This window comes from Podarcis erhardii, assembly GCF_964252035.2.
Source record: "Podarcis erhardii genome assembly, chromosome: 8".
In the NCBI taxonomy this organism is placed as follows: domain Eukaryota; kingdom Metazoa; phylum Chordata; class Lepidosauria; order Squamata; family Lacertidae; genus Podarcis; species Podarcis erhardii.
In genome coordinates, this window is record NC_138499.1 from 3,819,463 (window position 1) to 3,844,495 (window position 25,033).

Below are 25,033 nucleotides of genomic sequence, written 5' to 3' on the forward strand. Positions count from 1 at the left end.
GTGGTACCTATTTATCTACTTGCACTTTGACGTGCTTTCGAACTGCTAGGTTGGCAGGAGCAGGGACCGAGCAACGGGAGCTCACCCCGGCCCGGGGATTCGAACCGCCGACCTTCTGATCAGCAAGTCCTAGGCTCTGTGGTTTAACCCACAGCGCCACCCGCGTCCCTCTTGAGACTCCTTCGGGTAGTGATAAAGCGGGATATCAAATCCAAACTCTTCTTCTTCTTCTACATTCCCAGAATCCTGAAAACCTTCCGAAAGATGGGTGAGCAACGATGTGCGCACCATCACACCCCTGGCAACCCCTCGGCTGCCTCTGTGTTTTGGTGTCACGGACAGTTCTGAAAGGATGCAATGACATTGCTTTCTTTAACTGGAATTTCCTGCGAGGAGCCTGCCAGGCAGGCGAGACATTGTCACCTTGCGCTATTTGTCAGATAATTCTGCAGGTAATGAGAAAACCCTGCGCTTCCTAGCAGAATAAGGAAGGGAGCCAGCGGAAGCCAATAACTTTGCCTTCCTCCAGGGCATCAGATAGCCAGCCACCGCCAATACACTTCAGGGCATGAACAACCAAGAAATCACCCTTACATTTATTGGAAGATCATTTCCACCCTCCCACTCCAAAGTCAGAAGCAAAGGCCTTGAAGAGCCAGTGTGGTGTAGTGGTTAAGAGCGGTAGTCTTGTAATCTGGTGAACCGGGTTCGAGTCTCCGCTCCTCCACATGCAGCTGCTGGGTGACCTTGGGCCAGTCACACTTCTTTGAAGTCTCTCAGCCCCACTCACCTCACAGAGTGTTTGTTGTGGGGGAGGAAGGGAAAGGAGAATGTTAGCCGCTTTGAGACTCCTGAAGGGGAGTGAAAGGCGGGATATCAAATCCAAACTCTTCTTCTTCTTCTTCTTCTTCACTCTTCCAGTGGACAACCGATGCACGGGACAGGAGGGGGAACGTCGTAGGGCGCAGGGGGTGTCGGTGCTGATGGAGGAGGCGCACTTCAAGGTGTGGGATGAACTAGTGACTAGTGGGGAGAGGAATGCAGCCTGAATGCTCGTTGTCATATAACCTCCCTGCAAGCAAATCAGAACAAAATGCTCAATAAAGACTGGGCGTAGACTAACCATCGTATAAATTTTGTGCAAGCAAAATCTGGCGGAATGCTCAACGAACTGATCAACCGGAGGAGATTTAAATCTGAATCGTCTGCTTTACTGATGGGACTTGAACTTGTTTATGCATCTCGGCCATTCTGGGATTAGCTTACAACAGGAATACCTCTAAAGCTGCCAAAGAAGAAATATTAAGATATTAGAAACTTTTATTTGTTTAAACTTTTTATTTATTAATTATGCCGGAAGGTACTTTATCCTGCCTTTTTCTTCTGGGATCTTTAAGTAGATATCTTCATTGGTTGTTAATAAACTAACAACAGAATCCTATACCTATCTACCCAGAAGAAAGTCCCATTGAGTTCAATGGAGCATATTTTGAGATAAGGACTTGTAGGATTGCAGTCTCAAAAAACTTTAGCTATCTGGCTGACAATCTATTTCTTGTGACGTCATCTTGGGTTGCTACCTGGAATTCAGGTGAAATTTAAGGCTGGATTTCATTTTAGTGATCCCATTGGCATTTCCATATTTCCATTTCTGCCAAGACCATATAACACCTGTCTTGAAAGACCTACGTTGGCTCCCAGTACATTTCTGAGCACAATTCAAAGTGTTGGTGCTGACCTTTAAAGCCCTAAATGGCCTCGGTCCAGTATACCTGAAGGAGCGTCTTAGATAGATAGATAGATAGATAGATAGATAGATTCTTTATTGTCATTACACAAGTGCAACATTGCACAAGTGCAACGAAATTGGATGCCATCCCTTAAAAACAACAAAAGCAAAACAACAACAACAACCAAACAAACCACATTCCAGCCACACCCACACCCACACCCATCAAACTCCCAGGTCACACTATCGAGTTACTGCATTTAAGAAGGCCACAGCTCTTGGATAGAAACTATTTTTCAGTCTATTTGTCCTTGACTTGATGTTTCTGTATCTCCTGCCAGAAGGCAGTAGTACAAACAGACTGTGTCCCGGGTGAGATGCATCCTGCAGGATATTGTTTGCTTTCCTAAGACAACGGGAACCGTACAGTTCTTCCAAAGATGGGAGGGGATGACCAATAATCCTTTGGGCTGTGGTTATGACCTTCTGGAGCACCTTCCTCTTCCTAGCTGTACAGCTGGAGAACCAGGCACAAATACAGTATGTGAGAATGCTCTCTATGGAGCCTCGGTAGAAGGACACCAGCAGTCTCTCACTCAGATTGTTCTTCTTTAAAAGTCTGAGGAAATAAATTCTCTGCTGGGCCTTCTTCACCAGAGCAGTGGTATTTGCGCTCCAAGTCATGCCCTGATCGATAGTCACTCCCAAAAGCCTGAATTCCGCCACCCTCTCCACCCGTTCCCCGTTGATATACAAGGGCTGAATGTCCGCCTTTTTTTTTCCTGTAATCCACCACCAATTCCTTGGTCTTAGCCGTATTAAGAGCCAGATTGTTCTCTCCACACCAAGCACAAAGCCGCTCCACCTCGTCCCGATAGGCGGACTCATCCCCTCCTGAAATGAGCCCCACCACCGTAGTGTCATCAGCAAACTTGATGATTTTGTTGCTGGAATAAATGGCTGTACAATCATACGTATAGAGAGTATAGAGCAGGGGACTCAACACACAACCCTGTGGTGAGCCAGTGTTAAGGCTAAGGGCTGTGGACATATGTGACCCTACTCTAACCCTCTGAGAACGTTCTGACAAAAAGTCCAAAACCCAGAGACAGGTGGAGTTGGAGAGTCCAATCGCCTCTAGCTTGGACACCAGTCTATGGGGGAGGATAGTGTTAAAAGCAGAGCTAAAATCCACAAACAGCAGCCTCACATAACTCCCCGGCTGCTCCAGATGGAACAGAGAAGCATGGAGAGTGGTAGTGATAGCGTCTTCCGTGGATCTATTTGCCCTGTATGCAAACTGGTAGTTGTCAAAAGTTGATGGAAGACAGGAAATAATGTGACGGCGCACCAGTTTCTCAAAACACTTCATGATGATTGGAGTCAGTGCAACTGGTCTGTAGTCGTTCAGACTACTGATTGTGGATTTTTTAGGCAGAGGAACAATAGTTGACGACTTCAGGCAGGGTGGGACAATAGACTGGTGTAAGGACTTGTTGAAGATCTTAGTAAAGACCCTCGCCAGCTGATCCGCACAGCCCTTCAACACCTTTCCCGTGATGCCATCAGGTCCAGCAGCCTTCCTCGGATTCACCATCCTCAATACCTGTCTCACCTCATGCTCCTCTACAGTGAATGAGGGGCCCCTATGGGCTGGTGGCTGTAATACCGGCGTCTCAGGTGGCTCCTTCTCGAAGCGAGCAAAGAAGAAGTTAAGCTCCTCCGCCAGCAAAGGGTCACCGTCGACAGCACCAAGGTTAGGTTTGTAGTTGGTAATATGCTGAATCCCCTGCCACATCTGTCTTGTGTTGTTACTCCTTAAATTATCCTCAATCCTCTGCCTATAGACCAGTTTTGCCCGTCGAATACCCCTCTTCAAGTTTGCTCTTGCCACACTGTAAAGCTGCACCTCGCCCGACCTAAAAGCCCTGTTCCTTTCCCGCAACAGGCACTGGACCTCTCTATTCATCCAGGGTTTCTGATTGGGGTAAAACCGGATGGATTTATTTACTGTGACAGTGTCTGTGCAGTGATTGATATAGCACAGAACTGCCGCCGTGTGCTCCTCCAGGTCTGAACGATCGAAAATGTCCCAATTGGTTCTCTCAAAACAGTCCTGCAGCTGATGGATAGCACCTTCAGGCCAGATTTTAACAGTCCTTGATATTGTGGGAGCCCGTTTCCTGAGTGGGATATATGCTGGTACCAGGAACAGAGACATATGGTCGGACTGGCCCAAATGTGGCAGCTGTAAAGCCCTATAGCCGTGATTTACATTCGAATAAACTTTGTCCAGTGTCTTGTCCCCTCTTGTGGGACATTTCACATGCTGATAGAGCGTTGGGAGCACTGTTTTAAGTTCAACATGATTGAAGTCTCCCGCAATGATGTGCACAGCTTCAGGATGCTTGTCTTGCTGGCTGCTGATAAGGCTCTGCAGGCATCCCAGCGCCAAGTTGGCATTGGCATCTGGTGGCACGTACACACCAGTTAGCATAACAGCTGTAAACTCCCTAGGGAGATAGGCTGGTCTACATTTAACAGCCACATATTCCAAATCCGGTGAACAGTAACTGCCAACGGTCTTAGAATTATTGGACCAGCATTTGTTCACATATACACACAGCCCCCCTCCTCTGGTTTTTCCGAAGTCCATGCCTCGGTCATGACGATGTACCACACAGCCTTCCAACTGAATAGCCGTGTCTGGTATGGACGGTTGAAGCCATGTCTCAATGACAAATAAAACGCAGCAATCTTTTACAAGACTGTTCTTTGCCGCCAGCAGCCTCCTCAGTCTTCATCTCCATCGTTCTGCCCGGACACTGAGGTCCAGTGCCGAGGGCCTTCTGGCGGTTCCCTCGCTGTGAGAAGCCAAGTTACAGGGAACCAGGCAGAGGGCCTTCTCAGTAGTGGCACCCGCCCTGTGGAACGCCCTCCCAACAGATGTCAAAGAGAAAAATAACTACCAAACTTTTGAAGACATCTGAAGGCAGCCCTGTTCAGAGAAGCTTTTAATGTTTAATAGACTGTTGTATTTTAGTGTTTTGTTGGAAGCCGCCCAGAGTGGCTAGGGAAACCCAGCCAGATGGGCGGGGTATAAATAATAAATTATTATTATTATTATTATTATTATTATTATTATTATTATTTCTCTCTTTCATATTATAGGCATTCTTTCCCTGGCCAAACATGTTTGCATGTGCAGTATTATTTTAAAACTGTGTCTTAATTAAGCCCTGGGAAGGCGTACATGGCCTCGGGCTAAGCAGGAAACCTCCTTGTTCCCTTTTGCTCTTTCAAGTTAAAGGTAAAGGAACCCCTGACCATTAGGTCCAGTCATGGCTGACTCTGGGTTTGAAGCACTCATCTCGCTTTATTGGCCGAGGGAGCCGGCATACAGCTTCCGGGTCATGTGGCCAGCATGACTAAGCCACTTCTGGCGAACCAGAGCAGCGCACGGAAACACCGTTTACCTTCCCGCTGGAGTGGTACCTATTTATCTACTTGCACTTTGACGTGCTTTCGAACTGCTAGGTTGGCAGGAGCAGGGACCGACCAACGTGAGCTCACCCCGTCGTGGGGATTCGAACCGCCGACCTTCTAATCGGCAAGCCCCAGGCTCAGTGGTTTAACCCACAGCGCCACCCGCGTCCCCCTTTGCTGTTTCAAAAAGCCCCCCAAACTGAGCCAGATTCCTTCTGAAAATCCGTGATACTTTTCAACAGATGGAATCCAACAAGTCACGCTGTGTCCTGTTAAAAAAACCTGCATCTATAGCCAAGAGAAACAGACTGCCATTTGGCAAAAGGTTCACATCCCGGGTTAAGAAAAAAATAAAGGAGCGGGGGGGGGGGAGTTTTAGGAGAAGTGCAACAAGCACAGCGGGAATTTCCAGCAAAAAACCCTGTGAGCAATCAGATGCATCTTCCTCTGATGGCACCGCCCTAAATGAGCATCATATAATGTCAGAACTGCCAGCTGTTCCTTTCCAGCTGGTTAAGACCTTGCCAGGATGAAGACTTTCACTGCCGTACTCTTGGTGGTTGCAGCCCTATGTCTGGAGCAAGGTGAGCTTTGCTGGGGTTAACCCAAGGAGAGGTGGGGGGGATTTTGAGAAGGGGCCTGGGAAACATATTTGAATAGTTATAGGCATGGAATGCACACTCTGTTGTTGAGGTGCTGCAGTGGAGAGAGAGAATGCCCACTGTTGAAAACAGGTTTTGGAGCTGCTTTAAATCCTCAGCTCTTTGCAGGTAGGGAAGAAATTGACTATGTTTGCATTTTAAGAGAAGCCACTCATTTGCACTTCTAGGACCAATACGTGGACCAAAGCACAGATTATCCATTGCAATTTGCGCTTCTCTGATTTTTGCAGGGTGCAGTTCCCCAGCCAACGAGTGTCAGCATTCAGTACCTAGGGGTAAACATAACAGCAAAAAATCTGAGTCTATTTAAGGATAATTATGAAAAATGTTGGTCTGAAATTAAGAGAGACTTGGACAGTTGGACAAAACTGAAGCTTTCTTTGTTAGGCCGAATTGCTGCTATTAAGATGAATGTATTGCCAAAAATGTTGTTTTTGTTTCAAACATTACAGATTGTGGACAATACGGAGTGCTTCCGGAAGTGGCAGAAAGATCTATCTAAATTTGTCTGGCAGGGCAAAAAGCCCAGAATTAAGTTTAAGATATTAACAGACGCGAAAGAAAGAGGGGGCTTTGCCCTGCCAGACTTAAAGTTGTACTATGAAGCCGCAGCTTTCTGCTGGCTAAAAGACTGGCTACTTCTCGAAGACACTGACGTACTGGACCTGGAAGGTTTTAACAATGCTTTTGGTTGGCATGCATACTTATGGTATAACAAGGTTAAGATCAATAAGGCCTTTAAGAACCATATTGTCAGGAAAGCAGTGTTTAATGTCTGGACAAAATACAAAGACTTATTGGAAAATAAAACTCCAAGGTGGCTTTCACCTCTGGAAGCTAAGGCCCGAAAAAGACCCAATATGGAGGCCAAATGGCCAAAATATTGGGAAATATTAGAAAAAGATGGAGACAATTGGAAATTGCAGAGTTTGGAGAAAATGAAGGACAAAGTGCGAGACTGGTTACATTATGCTCAGATTAAAGAAGTTTTTAAAAATGACAAAAAGTTAGGGTTCCAGGTGGAGAAATCGAAGTTAGAAACAGAATTGTTAGAACCAAAGACTAAGGTACTATCTAGAATGTATAACTTGCTGTTAAAATGGAACACACAAGACGAAATGGTTAAATCGGCTATGATAAAGTGGGCACAGGACATTGGGCATAACATTATGTTTGAGGACTGGGAAAGGTTATGGACCACTGGGCTGAACTTCACTGCATGTAATGCTCTGAAGGAAAATGTAATGAAAATGATATATAGATGGTACATGACCCCAGTTAAACTTGCCAAAATATACCATTCGTCTGATAATAAATGTTGGAAATGTAAAGAAAATGAAGGAACATTCTTTCACCTCTGGTGGACATGCCCTAAGGTGAAGGCCTTCTGGGAAATGATATATAATGAGCTGAAAAAGGTATTTAAGTATACCTTCACCAAGAAACCAGAGGCCTTCCTTTTGGGTATTGTCGGCCAGAAGGTGTTAAAGAAGGACCGAACATTTTTTATGTATGCAACAACGGCAGCAAGGATACTCATCGCAAAAAACTGGAAAACTCAAGATCTACCCACACTGGAAGAGTGGCAGATGCAGCTGATGGACTATATGCAACTGGCCGAGATGACTGGCAGAATCCGAGACCTGGGAGAAGAGAGGATTGAGGAAGACTGGAAGAAATTTAAGGTGTATTTACAAAAACATTGTAATTTGGTTGAATGTTAAGAAGGATGCTAGATTATAAAAAATTGGCCACCACTAAATTAGATTTTGAATTTGATGATAAGTGAGACTAAAGAAAACATAAATTTTATGGAGAATTGCTAGATTATACTTAAATGAGTGGATATAAGATCGTAAACAAGTTGATAATTTGCTTGGAAAAACCTTTTAACGATGTAAATGGGAGCGGGAGACGTGAGGGAGTCCAAAGAAGTGATGAAACTACATTGTGATAGAAGTAAGATTGTTTATTATTGGTGCATTTGTATTCAAAAACTCTAATAAATATTTATTAAAAAAAAAAAAGAGTGTCAGCATTCGTGTGCATAAAAATGCATACGTTTGTGAAAATAACGTGCAAAAATGCTTCATACTGGGGGAATTGATTGCAAAACTGTGTACACTGGGGCAAAAAGTGTTTATTTTTTATTTTGTTCGTTTGTTTTTGTTTTATTTATTTCAAACCAAAAAAAATTGCAAACATCAGATTCAAAATCCATATTCATTTTCTAACATAAGCCTATTACATAAATTACCTAAATTGAAATATATCTAATTGCTCTAGGCTTCCCTTTGCTGTATGTGCCGGTAAATACAATGCAATTAACAAATTATATTATAAATGATATTATAGGTTCCCATATACTGGGGCAAAAAGTGTGTTTATTGGAATAAATTAGCACTAAAATGCTGGTGAATTTTCATGAGAATTATTCTCAATATTGCTATTTTGCAAATAGCTGCAGAAATGTGGAAAGCTGAATTTAAGAATGCAAAGATCAGATTTGATAGGCTTGTCCATCCTTAAGTCCAACTGTTCTGCTTGGGAGCTGCTGGCTGAAACTTAACATCTCTAACTGAAGATGAAGCAATCCACCGTATTTTTCGCTCTATGAGACACACCAGACCACAAGACACACCTAGTTTTTGGAGGAGGAAAACAAGAAAAAAAATATTCTGGATCTCAGAAGCCAGAAGAGCAAGAGGGATCGCTGCGCAGCGAAAGCAGCAATCCCTCTTGCTGTTCTGGCTTCTGTGATAGCTGCGCAGCCTGCATTCACTCCATAAGACACACACACATTTCCCCTTACTTTTTAGGAGGGAAAAAGTGAGTCTTATAGAGCGAAAAATACGGTACCTAAATCTGTTGACAAACCCCGTTACACAGGCTCTTAAAGCACCTGCCTTCTAGTGAGTGGGGAAGGTCCATGTTCAACCTCGTCCAGCTTTTTCTATTCCCAGGCAGGCAGCCCTGCTATCTAAGCATCTTTCACTGGACTTGGGGCTTTTAACTTGCTAAGTAAAAGGTAAAGGTACCCCTGTCCGTACGGGCCAGTCGTGCCCGACTCTCGGGTTGCGTGCTCATCTCGCTTAAGAGGCCGGGGGCCAGCGCTGTCCGAAGACACTTCCGGGTCACGAGGCCAGCGTGACCAAGCTGCTCTGGCGAGCCAGCACCAGAGCAGCGCACGGAAATGCCGTTTACCTTCCTGCTATAAAGCGGTACCTATTTATCTACTTGCACTTTAGGGGTGCTTTCGAACTGCTAGGTGGGCAGGAGCAGGGACCGAACGACGGGAGCTCATCCCACCACGGGGATTCGAACCGCCGACCATACGATCGGCAAGTCCTAGGCTCTGTGGTTTAACCCACAGCGCCACCCGCGTCCCTTTAACTTGCTAGCTATTGGCTATTTATTGCCACTGAGCAGTGGTTATTCTGCGGCTAGCTCAGACTTCACACAGGTAAGCAGGCAGAGGGCTCTTTGCAACAACCAGTAGCAGCCGCAATTTCCTTACAGAGCGCAAAGGAATATAATCACTTGCCTAAAAGCAAATAAAATCCCCAAACGACAGTTTGAAATGTCGTGACTTAAAACTCAGGGAGCATCTTCATGGTCCTTATTTTAACGGCGGTCTCCAGACATTTTGCTTGGCGTGGAAAGATGCTGTGCTTTGCACATTTCTAAATGGAGGAGTGCTGGGAAGGTTTTCTTGCAAACTGGACTATGTAGGTTAAAGTTCTACAGGTAAAGGGTGTGGCTTGGAGATAGAGCACCTGCTTTGCATGATCCCTAATCCAATCCAATTCAATCCCTGGTGTCTCCAGGTAAGGCTGGGAGAAATCTAGGAGGGTCACTGTCAGTCAATGCAATGCTGAGCTAAGATGAACCAGATGGTTCAACTCAGCCTAAGGCAATTTCCTCAGCTCTTCTTAATTGAGGTTCCCACTCCGTGCCCAGATCTTAATTTCCTTTCCCTTGATAAGAGAAAGCTTGGAAAACCTGCTCAGCCTGAGGCTCGAGCTGTTGTGTTCTTTCACACCTTCTGGGTTGTTTCTGGCGGTGTGTCAGATGTTGAGTTTGCAGGTCTGTGGCTGTCAATGTATGGCTACAAATGGCAGGAATCATGTCTGAAATCCTCTGGGTCTAACTAAAGCCCAATAGTGGTGATTCCCAATAGAACATTCTTCTAAGTATGCTATGCTTCTAAATATTCTAAAACAGGGGTCAGCAACCTTTTTCAGCCGTGGGCTGGTCCACTGTCCCTCAGACCATGTGGTGGGCCGGACTATATTTTGAAAAATAATATGAATGAATTCCTATGCCCCACAAATAACCAAGAGATGCATTTTAAATAAAAAGACACATTCTACTCATGTAAAAACACGCCGATTCCCAGACCGTCTGCGGGCTGGATTGAGAAGGCGATTGGACCGCATCCGGCCCCTGGGCCTTAGGTTGGCTACCCCTGTTCTAAAACAACATATTAAAATACAGTAATGCATCAAACATTAAAAGCTTCCCTAAACAGGGCTGCCTTCAGATGTCTTCTAAAAGTCTAGTAGTTGTTGTTCTCTTTAACATTTGTTGGGAGGGCGTTCCACAGGGCGGGTGCCACCACCGAAGAGGCCCTCTGCCTGGTTCCCTGTAACTTGGCTTCTCGCAGGGAGGGAACCACCAGAAGGCCATTGGCGCTGGACCTCAGTGTCTGGGCGGAACGATGGGGGTGGAGACGCTCCTTCAGGTATCCTGGTCTGAGGCTGTTTAGGGCTTTAAAGGTCAGCACCAACACTTTGTTTTTTTTAATGTTATTTATTAAAGTTTCAATTAATACACATAAACACAAACAACAATACAAACATACACAAACAAAAACAAGTATAATTTAAACCTTATTTTCTTGAGCCTTGTTTCCCCGACCTCCTCACACCTCCCCCTTCTGTATTCTAATTTCTAATTGTCAAATCAGCAAATCCTCTCCCTTATTTTCCATAATTTTTTGATCTTACTTTTCCTTTTCCTTATTCAATACCGCTGAAAACCACTTGACTTTTAAACCCACGTCATTCTAGCATTCATTAATTTTACAATGTTTGTTAAGATAGTCCTTGAATTTCTCCCAATCTTCTTCCACTGTCTCTTTCTCCTGGTCCCGGATTCTGCCAGTCATCTCTGCCAATCCCATATAGTCTATCATCTTCATCTGCTATTCTTCCAGGGTGGGTAGATCTTGTGTCTTCCAATACTTTGCGATAAGTATCCTTGCTGCTGTTGTAGAGTACATAAAGAAAGTTCTGTCCTTCTTTAACACCACTTGGCTAACCATACCCAGGAGAAAGGCCTCTGGTTTCTTCAAGAAGGTATACTTAAATACCTTTTTCATTTCATTATATATCATCTCCCAGAAAGCCTTAATCCTTGGGCATGTCCACCAAAGGTGAAAGAATGTACCTTCATTCTCTTTACATTTCCAACATTTATTATCTGATAAGTGGTAAATTTTTGCAAGCTTGACTGGGGTCATGTACCACCTATAAATCATTTTCATAACAGCACCAGCACTTTGAATTGTGCTCAGAAACGTACCGGGACCCAGTGTAGGTTTTTCAAGACTGGTGTTATATGGTCTTGGCGGCCGCAAGGCAAGAGGTTCATAGCTGAATGGAAGCTACAAAGAGGTACCTGCCGTTGGCACACCCTTCCCACGAAGCGTTTACAGACAAGGTGGGGCGATCTCACCCATCAGACTCTGTCACCCTCTGAGTCTGTTGCGATCACACATTCACACTCTTGTCTGGTGGGTGGATCTCATCCCACCTACGAAGGCACTGCCTGGCTCTCAGCGACAAAGCTATGTCCTGCCTCATCGCCTTCCCCTCTGACTCCGCTTCCTCCCGTCCAACTCCTCCCTCTGGCTGAGCAAAGTGTTCTGCCCTCCTCGATTTGGCTCTGCACTCCACCAGAAGGTCCCAAAAGAGATCTAGAAGATCAGCTTCTCCCTCTCTGACATCTAGGGTCACAAAGGGGGAACACCTCTCCCTCATCTCCGGGTACCAGCCTTCCCTGCTATCCCTGCTCCTCTTTCTCCTCTTCCTCTAACGGCAAGGGGTGATGGAAGTTTTAGTCTGGCAACATCTGGAGAGTCAAAGGTTCCCCAGACCTGCTGCAGAACTTTTCTTCAGCTTAGAAGAAGGATGCTTAAGGTGGGGACAATGGTGAGGTGTCTAAAAATATAACATGAGTTTGGGTCATAGTTGGAGAAGAGCACTTCTGCCTCTCTTGATACCAGAATCCAGGATCAAGTGACCAAGCACGATGGGAACTGTGGTCCAGCAATATCTGGAGGGTTGCAGATGTTCTACATCCATTTAGACAGCCTTCATCAACCTGGCGTCTTAGGGTTTTTTGTGTGTTGATTTTATTGAGAACTACTATTATACACCTGTATTAAATGGAAACCGAAGAATGGATGCTTTTGAATTATAGTGCTGGAGGAGACTCTTGAGAGTCCCATGGACTGCAAGAAGATCCAACCTATCTATTCTGAAGGAAATCAGCCCTGGGTGCTCACTGGAAGGACAGATTGTGAAGCTGGGGCTCCAACTTTGGCCACCTCATGAGAAGAGAAGACTGCTTGATGTTGGGAAAGATGGAGGGCACAAGGAGAAGGGGACCACAGAGGACGAGATGGCTGGACAGTGTTCTCGAAGCGACCAGCATGAGTTTGACCAAACTGTGGGAGGCAGTGGAAGACAGGAGTGCCTGGTGTGCTCTGGTCCAGGGGGCCACGAAGAGTCAGACACAACTAAACAACACACAACCCATAATTGTGGACCCAATCCTTTGGACTACTCTGTCAACAGACTCCTTTGGCTTTCACTTTTAAGCACTTACTGAGAACCACTTAATTCTGTCGGGCTTACGCAGGCACCTAAGAATGCATCTTTGCACAACAGTTCCCCGATTTCTGGTTTCAATTTTTAAATAATGTTTTTTTATTATACTGTTTCATGAGTTTGACCAAACTGCAGGAGGCAGTGGAAGACAGGAGTGCCTGGCATGCTCTCTGGTCCATGGGTCACGAAGAGTCGGACATGACTAAACAACAACAACAACAAACCATTCAGTATTCCATTAAAACTTGTTCACACTGTTGACTAAACAACAACAAAATGGAAACACAAATTACCCAGCAATACTCCAGAGCAGACAGAAGGACTACAACTCCAATCAGGACTTTCTGGTAGGAGCTGATGGGAATTGCAGTTCAAAACATCCTGAGGGGGCCAGGCTGGTGGGTGGCGTCTGCACCAAAATGGCACAGCTGGCTCTGGAAGCCCCTGCAAAAGTCGTACTGAGGGCAGTGTCAAAGTGTTGCCTGTATGGCACAGCATGTCGAAATATGAAGCAATGCTTGTGGAAGGTCTGGTTGGTCTTGTATCTCAGCGTCTCTTCGTGAGAGTGAAGTTTATGTACTGGTCTCGTGTCTTGGAGTGAGTCAGCTCCTCCATTAAACCTCACCCTGCCCTCTCCCTTCCCATAACTCAGGCACCCCGAAGCTCAGGCGCCCCATTGTTTTGAAGTTCTTTCCCATCAAAGAGGCTCCTCACACCCACTGGCATCACAAGAGCACCCAGTATCACCCTAATAATCTCCGACTTGCCAAACACCCAAAAAGGAGGGTGGCGCCCAAAACAGACCGAGTGCCTCACAGGTAAACAACTTTAGGGAACAGAAGGGATGGCTCAGCGAAGGGCTTGATGGTGAAGAGATCAGGAGAATTGTTTCACAGAGGGAAAAAATGATGAGTGGTAGAACCAGGACAAATCAGGAAAAGGCCTCCCCTTCTTCCTAATTTGTAACTGCATCTATATAAATCGTTGCCACAAAGCATTCTGTGGCATCAGCAGAAGTATAATGTCTAGAATCAAGCAGTAGTATCGCTCTATTCTGCCTTGGTCAAACCACACCTGGAATACTGGGTCCAGTTCTGGGCGCCACAATTTAACAAGGATGTTGAAAAGAGGGAACTTGTGTAGAGGAGGGTGACCCAGAAGATCAAGCGTCTGGAAAACAAGCTTTATGAGGGAGCTGGGCATGTTTAGCCTGGAGCAGGGGAGCCTGAGAGGAGATAAGATAGCCATCTTCCAATATCTCAAGGGCTGCCCCGTGGAAGATGGAGGAAGCTTGTTTCCTCCTGCTGTGGAGGGTAGGACTCGAACCCATGGCTTGAAGTTACAAGGAAGGAGATTCAGACTAAACATCAGGAAGAATTCGCTGAGAGTAAGTGGAATAGACTACCTCAGGAGCTTGCTGACTCTCCTTCCTTGAAGCTTTTTAAGCAGAGATTGAATGCCATGAATGCTTTAGCTGAGATTGGGGTTGGACTAGATGACTCTTGGTGCCCCTTCAAACCCTACAGTTCTATGATTCTATGAAAGTGTGGATTTAAAAGGAACTTAGAGAGATTCATAGCCAGGGGGAGAGTTCTGTCAATGGCTATTAGCCACGTGGCTAAACAGCACCTCCAGAGACAGACCGCGTATCTCTAAACCTGGGAATATTATTAGACTACAACTCCCATCATCCCTGGCCATGACTGATGGGACTTGGAGTGCAGCAACATCTCAAGGACTACAGATTCTCCTATTCAAAGGGTGGCTGGGAACGGCCACTTAGATTTCCCAAAATGCCCCTCAGCAAGCTGGCATTGGGAGCATTGTTTGGAATTAAAATGGCAGCTGAACCCAGCCACTCTGAACCCCCGACCAGGAAATATTTTTAATAAAGGGAGTCCCAGGACAGGTGCCAGTAGAGGGGGTCTGCCACTGTGTTGTGGTCCTGGCAGTGGCCCAGGGGTCCGCAGTGCTGATGCCAGCCCTGGTGCCCCCCTTCACACATCCAAAGAATATTCAGTAGAAATCCTGTAGCAATAGCAATCTAATACCTCCAACTTCCCCACCTCTTTTTTTGCAGTTTCATCCTTGCACTGTTACACGTGTGAAAAAGCGAAATCCCACGAGGAATGCACCAAGAACAGGTGTTCGGATATGAACAAATATTGCGTGTCATTGGCCCACAAAGGTCCTGGTAAGTTTCATGATCTGTTTGCAGGAAGGCAGAGAGAAAAAGGAGCTGTACTTCATAGGCTTGGCAGGCTGGAACTGAAGATTTGATAATAATAATAATAATAATAATAATAATAATAATAATAATAATAATATATTTTATATCCTGCCCTCCCCAGCTGAAGCCGGGCTCAGGGCAGCTAACAACAATAAAATAGTACAACATTCTAAAATGATTCCATTATAAAATTAATTCAACTCAAAATGATGGCAACCATTAGGCTAAAGTTCTGTGAAGATTGCCAAAGGAGGGAGTCAGGCTGTGCCTTGGCCAAAGGCCTGGAGGAATAGCTCTGTCTTGCAGGTCCTGCGGAAAGATGTCAAGTCCCGCAGGGCCCTAGTCTCTTTTGACAGAGCGTTCCACCAGAGCGGGGCCACGACCGAAAAGGCCCTGGCTCTGGTTGAGGCCAGCTTAACCTCCCTGTGACCCGGGATCTCCAAGATGTTTTTATTTGAAGACCGTAAGGTCCTCCGTGGGACATACCAGGAGAGGCGGTCCCGTAGGTATGAGGGTCCTAAGCCGTATAGGGCTTTAAAGGTTAAAACCAGCACCTTAAACCTGCTCCTGTACCCCACCGGGATCCAGTGCAGCTGGTATAGTGGTATAGTATATTGATCAATTAAATTGTCAGTTTTGCTTAGTGAGAAAGGCAACGTTGACTTTTTAATGACCCTTTATTCTTATTTGTTTGCGGGAAGGTCGGATGGGATGGGCTATTCCAGGAGATTTCGTTTTGGTTGTTTGTGGGGAGATTAGACGATGCTGGCCATTTAATAAGCATTTGCACTGATTTGTTTGCATTGAAATACATGCTACCAAGCACATTCCAGCACATTCTATGCATTACATTAAAGCAAAAAGCCCAGTCTTTTGAGAAAGGGAAACCTCCCAACCGTTTACGATCGCTCAACCTGAATTTGCTGGCATGTGACTGAATCCCACCTGAACATAGTAGTGTTGTGGAAGTATCCATGGATAGGATTTTTTAAAAAGAATATACCCTTTATTGAAAGATAAAAAGTACATAATCATAAGTGCACAGAGTAAGATAAGACACAAAAGAAGAAGAAGGGAAAAAAGAAATCGCACCCATGTAGTAAACTAGACAGAACGCGAGGTGGGGACCTGTATACATTACAAAAAATAATAATAATTAAAAAATGCTATTGTCATTAACTAGACCTAAACCTATTATGGTATTCAAAAAAATGAATTCCAAATTAAATTTGCCCATGGCAAGTCTAGGTTTGTATGCACCTTGTTCATGTGTAGTGAGTTCGTACATCTCTTCAATCCAATCGTGGAAGGCTCATTTTTATTTTTCCAGTTCATCGAAACCTGTCTTTGTGCCGTAGTAAGGCCATGGGTGGCGCTGTGGGTTAAACCACAGAGCCTAGGACTTGCCGATCAGAAGGTCAGCGGTTCGAATCCCCGCGATGGGGTGAGCTCCCGCTGCTCGGTCCCTGCTCCTGCCAACCTAGCAGTTCAAAAGCACCTCAAAGTGCAAGTAGATAAATAGGTACCACTCCAGCGGGAAGGTAAACGGCGTTTCCGTGCGCTGCTCTGGTTCGCCAGAAGCGGCTTAGTCATGCTGGCCACATGACTCAGAAGCTGTACGCCGGCTCCTTCGGCGAGTAAAGCGAGATGAGCACCACAACCCCAGAGTTGGCCACAACTGGACCTAATGGTCAGGTGTCCCTTTACCTTTTTTAAGGCCACGGAGAATCCATTCATAGTGTTTATTTGTTATATAACCATTCAAAAGGATAATTTCCTCTGCAAATTTAAGATTATTCTGTAAAGTCGTGTTGATTGTCTCTATTACCTTCTGCCAAAAATTTATCAATATGAGACCTTGTACAAACATATGTTTTAGAGAAGAATTATTCCTGCGACATCTCCAGCAGCTATATGTCTTAGATAACCCTTTCATATAAAAGCATCCTGGAGTCCAGTAAATTCTAAATATTATTTTGTGTTATATGGGTCTTAATTTGAGGTGCAGAGAACCCTTGTTATAGAACTTAACGGTTTCCCATTGTTTAGTCGAGATTGAGATCCCCAATTCTTTATCCCATTCCTGTTTTATTTATTTTTATTTATTTTTATTTTTCAAAAGTATATCTTTATTGATTTAAAATAAATACATTTATGGGAAGACAAGCAAACATACAATCAAATAAACAAACAAACAAACAAATAATAGAAAAGTCAAACAAACAACCACAATATAAGAAACAACAAAATTAATATTATATATTGTCAGGGGTTCAGAAGCAGAGACACAGGAGGAGGAGGAATCCGAGGGGGGTGTAGGCAGTGACAGTGGTCAGAGGGATTCCACGAGTCTCTCCAGCGAATCGGAAGATTCACAGAAGGGAGCGCCGATGGCCAGGGCGAGGGGGGTGCCAAGGAGGAAACCCCAGAAGGAAGGGGCCAGCGGGGACTCCCTGAGCAGCAGTTGGAAATCAGGACCAGCTTCCCCACCAGAACGAAGTAGGGGGGAGGAGTCCCAGGCATCGGGACCAGTCTTCCCACCACCAGCGAGAGGAGATGAGTCAGGATTGACCACGCCCACATCGGAGAGCGGGGAAACGGTCAGGAGGAAGGTTACCGGCTGGGCGCGCGCGCCAAGTTCAAATGTACAGGCGAGCGACACAGCAGGTAGCCCGGATAGGGAGCCAGGTCCTAAAGCCCGCCGGAAGGAAGGGCAAGACTCAGGGGGGTCAGCGTCAGAAGAGTCCAGGAGGGAGGAAACCCCAGGGGGCAGAAGGACCCAGAGGAGGAAGGAACAGCGCAGGAGGTGGAGCCGGGCTAGGATCTTAAACTGGTGCAGAAGGGGTAGTGATTCAGAGGGGACTTCGCCGATCTAAAGTCAAGACGTAGGGCTGCATGCTCTGGGGTTTGAAATGGAAACTAAACTTCAATAAAGACATCAACCGGGCATTACATCAACCGGGCGTTGGTCCTCTGTGAGCTGGGACCTAGAGGCAGCTCTGACACACACACACACACACACACATATATATATATATATATATATATATATATATGCTTTCGTAGATTTTCACGGGTACAGGAATGCAGGTTTTGGTGTCCTCGGGTGTCTTCCCGTGTAAAAGTTGGGGTGTCTAGGCGACGTTTCGACGAGGTCTCACTCGTCATCTTCAGGCTGGTGCTTTCGGCTTCTTGTTATTGGAACAGAGCAGGATCTCAGTGTTTGAGTTCCTATAAATACTGTAGAGGGGGTGTGGTGTATAGCCTCCAATGTTCTGGGCAGAGAGGAAGTTCCCAGGCTAGTGTGCCTTTTCTTCATTTGTTCCTTAATTACTTGAGAGATATCTTGAGTGATTTCTTGAGTGATATCCTGAGTACCACTTAGGTGGGTCATTAGGTGTGGATTAGTTGCTAAAGTCTTTGTGTCTTGACCTCTTGAACTTTGTGAAGAGTTTTCATGAGAAGATGGCTGTACTGTACTTAGTTGTGCTCTGGCTTGGCTTCGTGTATAGGGGCGAGCTGTGGTTTTGTGGCTTGTGTCAGCCAGATCTGTGTAGGGATTGCAGGGGGGTGCAGCATCCGGAGGTGCCACCATGGATTGGCTACTGGATGGTGTCTGTAATTCATCTGTGGAGAGGGTCAAACCTGTACATGGAACACTTTGAAACCAATGCTTTAGACAAGTCAGAACACAAACCCAAACTTTGGCTCAGATATGTTGACGACACCTTTGTAATTTGGCCACACGGGAAGGAAAAACTGGATAGCTTCCTCACACATCTCAACAACTTACACCCCAAAATACAATTCACTATGGAAATAGAAGCCAACAACCAACTTCCCTTCCTTGACGTCCTAATCTACAAAAAACCTGATGGCTCCCTAGGACACACTATCTACCGGAAAAAAACACACACCAACCGCTACTTACATGCACAATCACACCACCACCCTGCACAAATAAACTCCGTAGCCAAGACTCTCATCTCCAGAACCAAACGCCTGGCTGACAAAGACCACTTGACAACTGAGTTACAGAATCTCTCAAACGTGTTAATTGCCAATGGATACCAGCAAAACAGGATTACGAAGCTAATCCAAAAGGAAACACCCCCCAAAAACCAAGACACAGAAGAAAACAATGGCATGGCCCTCCTTCCTTATATCAAGGGCACTACAGATAAAATTAGCAAAATCCTCCATAAACACAATATCAAAACAGCCTTTTGCACCAACCAAAAAATAGCCAATATCCTCAGAAACCCCAAGGATAAAATCCAGTTGGAAAACCAAGGGATCTATGAAATACCCTGCAAAGTCTGCCCAGCCACGTACATTGGACAAACAAACAGACGAATAAATGCACGTATCGCAGAACACAAGAATGCCGTCAAAAAAGAAGAAAAAACTTCCTCTCTTTTCCAACACATGAAAGAAACAGGACACGAAATTAATTTTGCAGATTCCAAATTGCTCTTTAACACGGAACATCACCACAAGAGAATAATCATGGAAGCCATCGAGATAGAGAAACACCCTCACAACATGAACAAGCGTGACGACACATCCCGCTTGCCAGACATCTGGAAATTAGCCCTCCCCACAAAAACTGACACCAGATCCAGAGGCACACAGAACGCCAACACCAATCAACCACACCAGACCCAAACCCAGACCCTCTCCACAGATGAATTACAGACACCATCCAGTAGCCAATCCATGGTGGCACCTCCGGATGCTGCACCCCCCTGCAATCCCTACACAGATCTGGCTGACACAAGCCACAAAACCACAGCTCGCCCCTATACACGAAGCCAAGCCAGAGCACAACTAAGTACAGTACAGCCATCTTCTCATGAAAACTCTTCACAAAGTTCAAGAGGTCAAGACACAAAGACTTTAGCAACTAATCCACACCTAATGACCCACCTAAGTGGTACTCAGGATATCACTCAAGAAATCACTCAAGATATCTCTCAAGTAATTAAGGAACAAAAGAAGAAAAGGCACACTAGCCTGGGAACTTCCTCTCTGCCCAGAACATTGGAGGCTATACACCACACCCCCTCTACAGTATTTATAGGAACTCAAACACTGAGATCCTGCTCTGTTCCAGTAACAAGAAGCCGAAAGCACCAGCCTGAAGATGACGAGTGAGACCTCGTCGAAACGTCGCCTAGACACCCCAACTTTTACACGGGAAGACACCCGAGGACACCAAAACCTGCAACATATATATATATATATATATATATATATATATATATATATATATCACTAATATATATATATAATATAACTAACATCATTTATATCCATTCCTCTTTTAATAACTGCGTATCAAACTGGTTTGCTACTAATAAACATTTATATAAGACAAAAGTGGGTTTAATAATAATAATAATAATAATAATAATAATAATAATAATAATTTATTATTTGTACCCCGCCCATCTGGGCGGCTTTGTTGCTACATAAAAAAGTGTCCCTGGATAGGATTGTGCTGTTTAAAGTCGGTGATATTCATCTCCAAACATGGTTGTCTCTTGCCACTGAACCCCACAGCAGTTTCTCATTCTCCCTCCCTTAAATCCTCTTGTTTTGTAGGCAGTGAATTTTCCGTCAGCAAGTGGTGTGCAGACGTCTGCCCAAGCAACTTCGAGATCAAGGGCGGTCAAACGGGCATCGAGACCAATTGCTGCGTTTCTGATTACTGCAACAGTGGTGCTCCCAGCCGCGTGAAAACCAGCTATGCTCTCATGATCATGGCGATATTCGCCAGCTTTGCCTGTATCTTCCGGACGGGGCTGTGATGGGGGTGGGGGTGGTAGAGATTGCCAAATGTCTTTTTGGAAGCTCATGGGAAGCACTAATCTCCACGTCTTTTTTTTTACAAGGCCTGATTCTGGCTTCGCTGAGAGCTATGCTACAAACATGATACGGGATGCTATTGCCTTTTTTTGTACGTGATGGAGGCAGGGGGGCCGCCACTTTCTGTAATGCTCGCCGATGCGAAAAAATAAAAATCTCTCTGCGTGCCACTAAGGTTTACAACAAAGGGGGGCACCTTTTTTATGGGGGGGGGGGAATTAAAAAATACGACCTCCCCTACTGCATTTTGAAGTGGCCCAGTCCAAAATACAACCACCCTGTTTCTGTGTAATGGGTAAGTGACATTTTGAGACTTCTTGGTCTTTGTGTCTAAAGTCTGTTTCGGGGGCTTAATCCGGCCCCTGTGGCAGTTTATTTCCGGGGATAAAATCCTAAAAAAAAAAACACCTTTGGCCCTCACGGCCCTTCACTTCATCAAATCTGGCCCTCTTTGAAAAAAGTTTGGACCCCACTGCTGGCTTAGACAAAACTGATTCTCTGTTTCTGACCTTGTCCTCATTTTCTTCTGAATCTGTGTGTAGACTCAGGCTCCCATGGCCTGATTTTTTCTCAACACGACACAAATATTCACAAAAACACACACACACACACACACACACACACACTTCTTTTGACATTGCCTTGCAAGGGTACAAACTTGAATAAAATATGGGGGGGGGCAGGTGAGCCCCACCCTGCACAATCGATCACAAGACACAGCACATGCACACCATTTGAATGGCAATGCCCATCAACCGGGAGGGGGGGCAGTCCCCTCCAATAATTTTTGGGTGGAGCCAAAGGGACGAGACCCTTATAGGTCCAATGTTGCTTTGCAGTGGACTTATTATGCTGGCAGTGTGTTCCTTTGGCTTACTAATGTCTTCCCTCCACACTGGGAGGGAGAAATTTCATAGAATCCTAGAATCCTAGAATCATAGAGTTGGAAGAGACCACAAGGGCCATCGAGTCCAACCCCCTGCCAAGCAGGAAACACCATCAGAGCACTCCTGACATATGGTTGTCAAGCCTCTGCTTAAAGACCTCCAAAGAAGGAGACTCCACCACACTCCTTGGCAGCCAATTCCACTGTCGAACAGCTCTTACTGTCAGGAAGTTCTTCCTAATGTTCAGGTGGAATCTTCTTTCTTGTAGTTTGGATCCATTGCTCCGTGTCCGCTTCTCTGGAGCAGCAGAAAACAACCTTTCTCCCTCCTCTATGTGACATCCTTTTATATATTTGAACATGGCTATCATATCACCCCTTAACCTCCTCTTCTCCAGGCTAAACATGCCCAGCTCCCTTAGCCGTTCCTCATAAGGCATCGTTTCCAGGCCTTTGACCATTTTGGTTGCCCTCCTCTGGACACGTTCCAGTTTGTCAGTGTCCTTCTTGAACTGTGGTGCCCAGAACTGGACACAGTACTCCAGGTGAGGTCTGACCAGAGCAGAATACAGTGGCACTATTACTTCCCTTGATCTAGATGCTATACTCCTATTGATGCAGCCCAGAATTGCATTGGCTTTTTTAGCTGCCGCGTCACACTGTTGGCTCATGTCAAGGTTGTGGTCAACCAAGACTCCTAGATCCTTTTCACATGTACTGCTCTCAAGCCAGGTGTCACCCATCTTGTATTTGTGCCTCTCATTTTTTTTGCCCAAGTGCAATACTTTACATAAGGCATCGTTTGTTCAGTTTGCATTTGGATACAAAATTCCTTCATCTGCACCTTCCCAAACCACAAACACATGAACCGAAAACGGGACTATCCTTCAAAACGGGCACATCTTGAAATGTCGCAACACAGCACAGGCTACGAGAAAATGGTGCAAACAAATTCACGGGAGTACGAAGTGGGGGGCAGAGGGGGCGGGATGCCCCGGGTGCCACTCTGGGGGGATGACTGTTAGGAGCTCGGCCTACACTCAAGTAGGGCCCTGGCAGAGACACATGCCTGGCTGGCATGTTCTTTCCCTCCTGGTCTTTCGTTTGGGAGCTTCAAAAGCTTTCTTCTGCCCGAACAACACAGCGACTGATGCCAACAGACACCGGCACACTTAGGGATCCGCAGAGTTTGCGCATCATGTGTAACAGACCTCTGCAACTCGGCATTTTGGCTAATCTACTTTATTTACATATAAATACACACGGAGCACTGCAACATGGCTCCCTCTCTCTCTAGCATCAGACAGCAATGAGAAAAAGAACAAAGGACAATAGTCCCACTTCACAGAACATAGTAGCACAAATATCCTGTCTCCGTCACTTCCCACTCTGTGGAGTCAAAACATACACCGCCATGTGATAGACAACAATCCCATGACTGCAATCACGGAGCAGGAATTCTAACAGTGACAAGATGGCCCCTGCCTTCCCCTAGCTGTAGAGCGGCCGAGGGCGTGCGCAATCAGTATGGGTGTCACTCATGTGGCGTCCCTACAGGTTGTCGCTCTCGCGTGCCATACATATGGGTGTCCGTATGGGCTGTCTCTCACACGGCGACCGTATGGGCACCGTTCATATGGGTGTCCGTACAGGCTTCTTCTTGCACAGCGACCATACGGGCTGTTGCTCTCGCACGCCGTTCATACGGGCGTCCGTATGGGCTGCCTCTCGCATGGTGATGCTGCACAAGTGCATTCTGTATGGGATACTGTGCAGGCACAGCTCGTACGGATGTCGTGCGGGAACCACCGGGCGGTTTGCCCCGCCCCTTGGCGTCCTGTCCCGGGTGCCAGAGAGGGTTCCTCCGCCACTGAACAAATGCATTTGTTGGTGAAAAGAACAGGCAAAATGCATTATCTGTTGGGAAATCGCTTGCCAAAATGTGCCTGTTAGGAGAAAGCGGGACTAAAATGCTGGTGAGGACTTTAAAGCGAAAGCACGAATAGGTGCGGGAATGTGGCAAACTGAATTTGAGATTGGAAAAATGGGGAACTGGTAAGATCCTTCCTTCTTGCCTTCCTCGTTGGTGGTACCCCACCCATTAGACATCAGGGAGATTCGGGGCTGATTTTAGCATCACGAACGGACGTGCAAAAACAGAATTGTAGAGTCGGAAGGGACCCCAAAGGCCCAACCCCCTAGTCCAGTCCTTGGGATTGTGAGCCTTGACGCTCCAAATCTTGCCTAACCAAAGTGGGAAAGGCTATGGCTCTGTGGCAGCGCAGTTGCTTTGCATGCAGAAAGTCCCTGGCATTTCCAGATTAGGCTGGGAGAGGCCAGCCAGGAAAACAAGAGATAATACCACTTGACCAAGGAAATCATAATGCACATTCCATTGAAGAATGCTGCCCTCCAATGGGCAACAACAAAAGAGCCGGATTCGGTTGTTTGGAGAAAAAGCAGCCCTGAAAATCAGGCATGGATTTGCTCAGGAATGGGGTCCAGACAATGCATTGCAACAAATGAAGAGAACTACGTGTTGAGATCCTTTGAATCACACACAACGCTTCTTTGGCGTCCTTAAATCTCCGTGTCCCTGCTCTCCTCTCATAATCTCAGGGCCAGGGCAGGAGACTGCTAGAGTCCTGTCTAGTTAAATTGCGTGGGATCAATTCCAATCTGTTACCTCCGATGATGTAGACGGGCTGCTTGGATGAGTGAAACCAACCACCTGTCTCCTTGATCCTTGCCCATCCTGGCTTATAAAAGCTAGCTGGGAAGGGCTGGGCGATGGGCTTCGTGGGGTGGTGAATGCTTCTCTCTGTGAGGGAGCCTTCCCAGACCCGCTGAAAGAGGCGGTTATCAAACCGCTTCTTAAAAAACCATCTTTAGATGCTGCCAATATGGCCAACTATCGCCCAGTCTCAAATCTTCCATTCTTGGGGAAGGTGATTGAGCGAGTGGTTGCTGAACAACTCCATGGTCTGGAAGAAGCAGACCATTTGGATCCCTTCCAGTCAGGATTCAGGCCTCATCATGGGACTGAAACTGCCTTGGTCACACTGGTCAATGATCTCTGGCAGGCTAGGGACAAAGGTGAGAGCTGTTTGCTAGTTCTGCTGGATCTCTCAGCAGCTTTTGACACCATCAACCATAACATCCTTCTGAACCGGCTAGAGGGGCTGGGAGCTGGGGGCACTGTCATACAGTGGTTCCGCTCCTTCCTCCTGGGCCGTGTTCAGAAAGTGGTGTGGGGGATGAGTGTTCAGACCC

At 46.0% G+C, this 25,033-nt stretch overlaps 1 protein-coding gene across 1 annotated transcript; it reads left to right on the forward strand.

The window, feature by feature from the left end:
- The first annotated feature begins 5,649 nt into the window (after positions 1-5,649).
- On the forward strand, positions 5,650-21,044 carry LOC309349023 (lymphocyte antigen 6E-like). Its single transcript, XM_081874879.1, has 3 exons — positions 5,650-5,799; positions 14,854-14,967; positions 20,611-21,044. Exons 1-3 carry the CDS (start codon positions 5,745-5,747, stop codon positions 20,814-20,816), a joined length of 375 nt encoding a protein of 124 aa, XP_081731005.1. The 5' UTR covers positions 5,650-5,744; the 3' UTR covers positions 20,817-21,044.
- Positions 21,045-25,033: the final 3,989 nt, after the last annotated feature.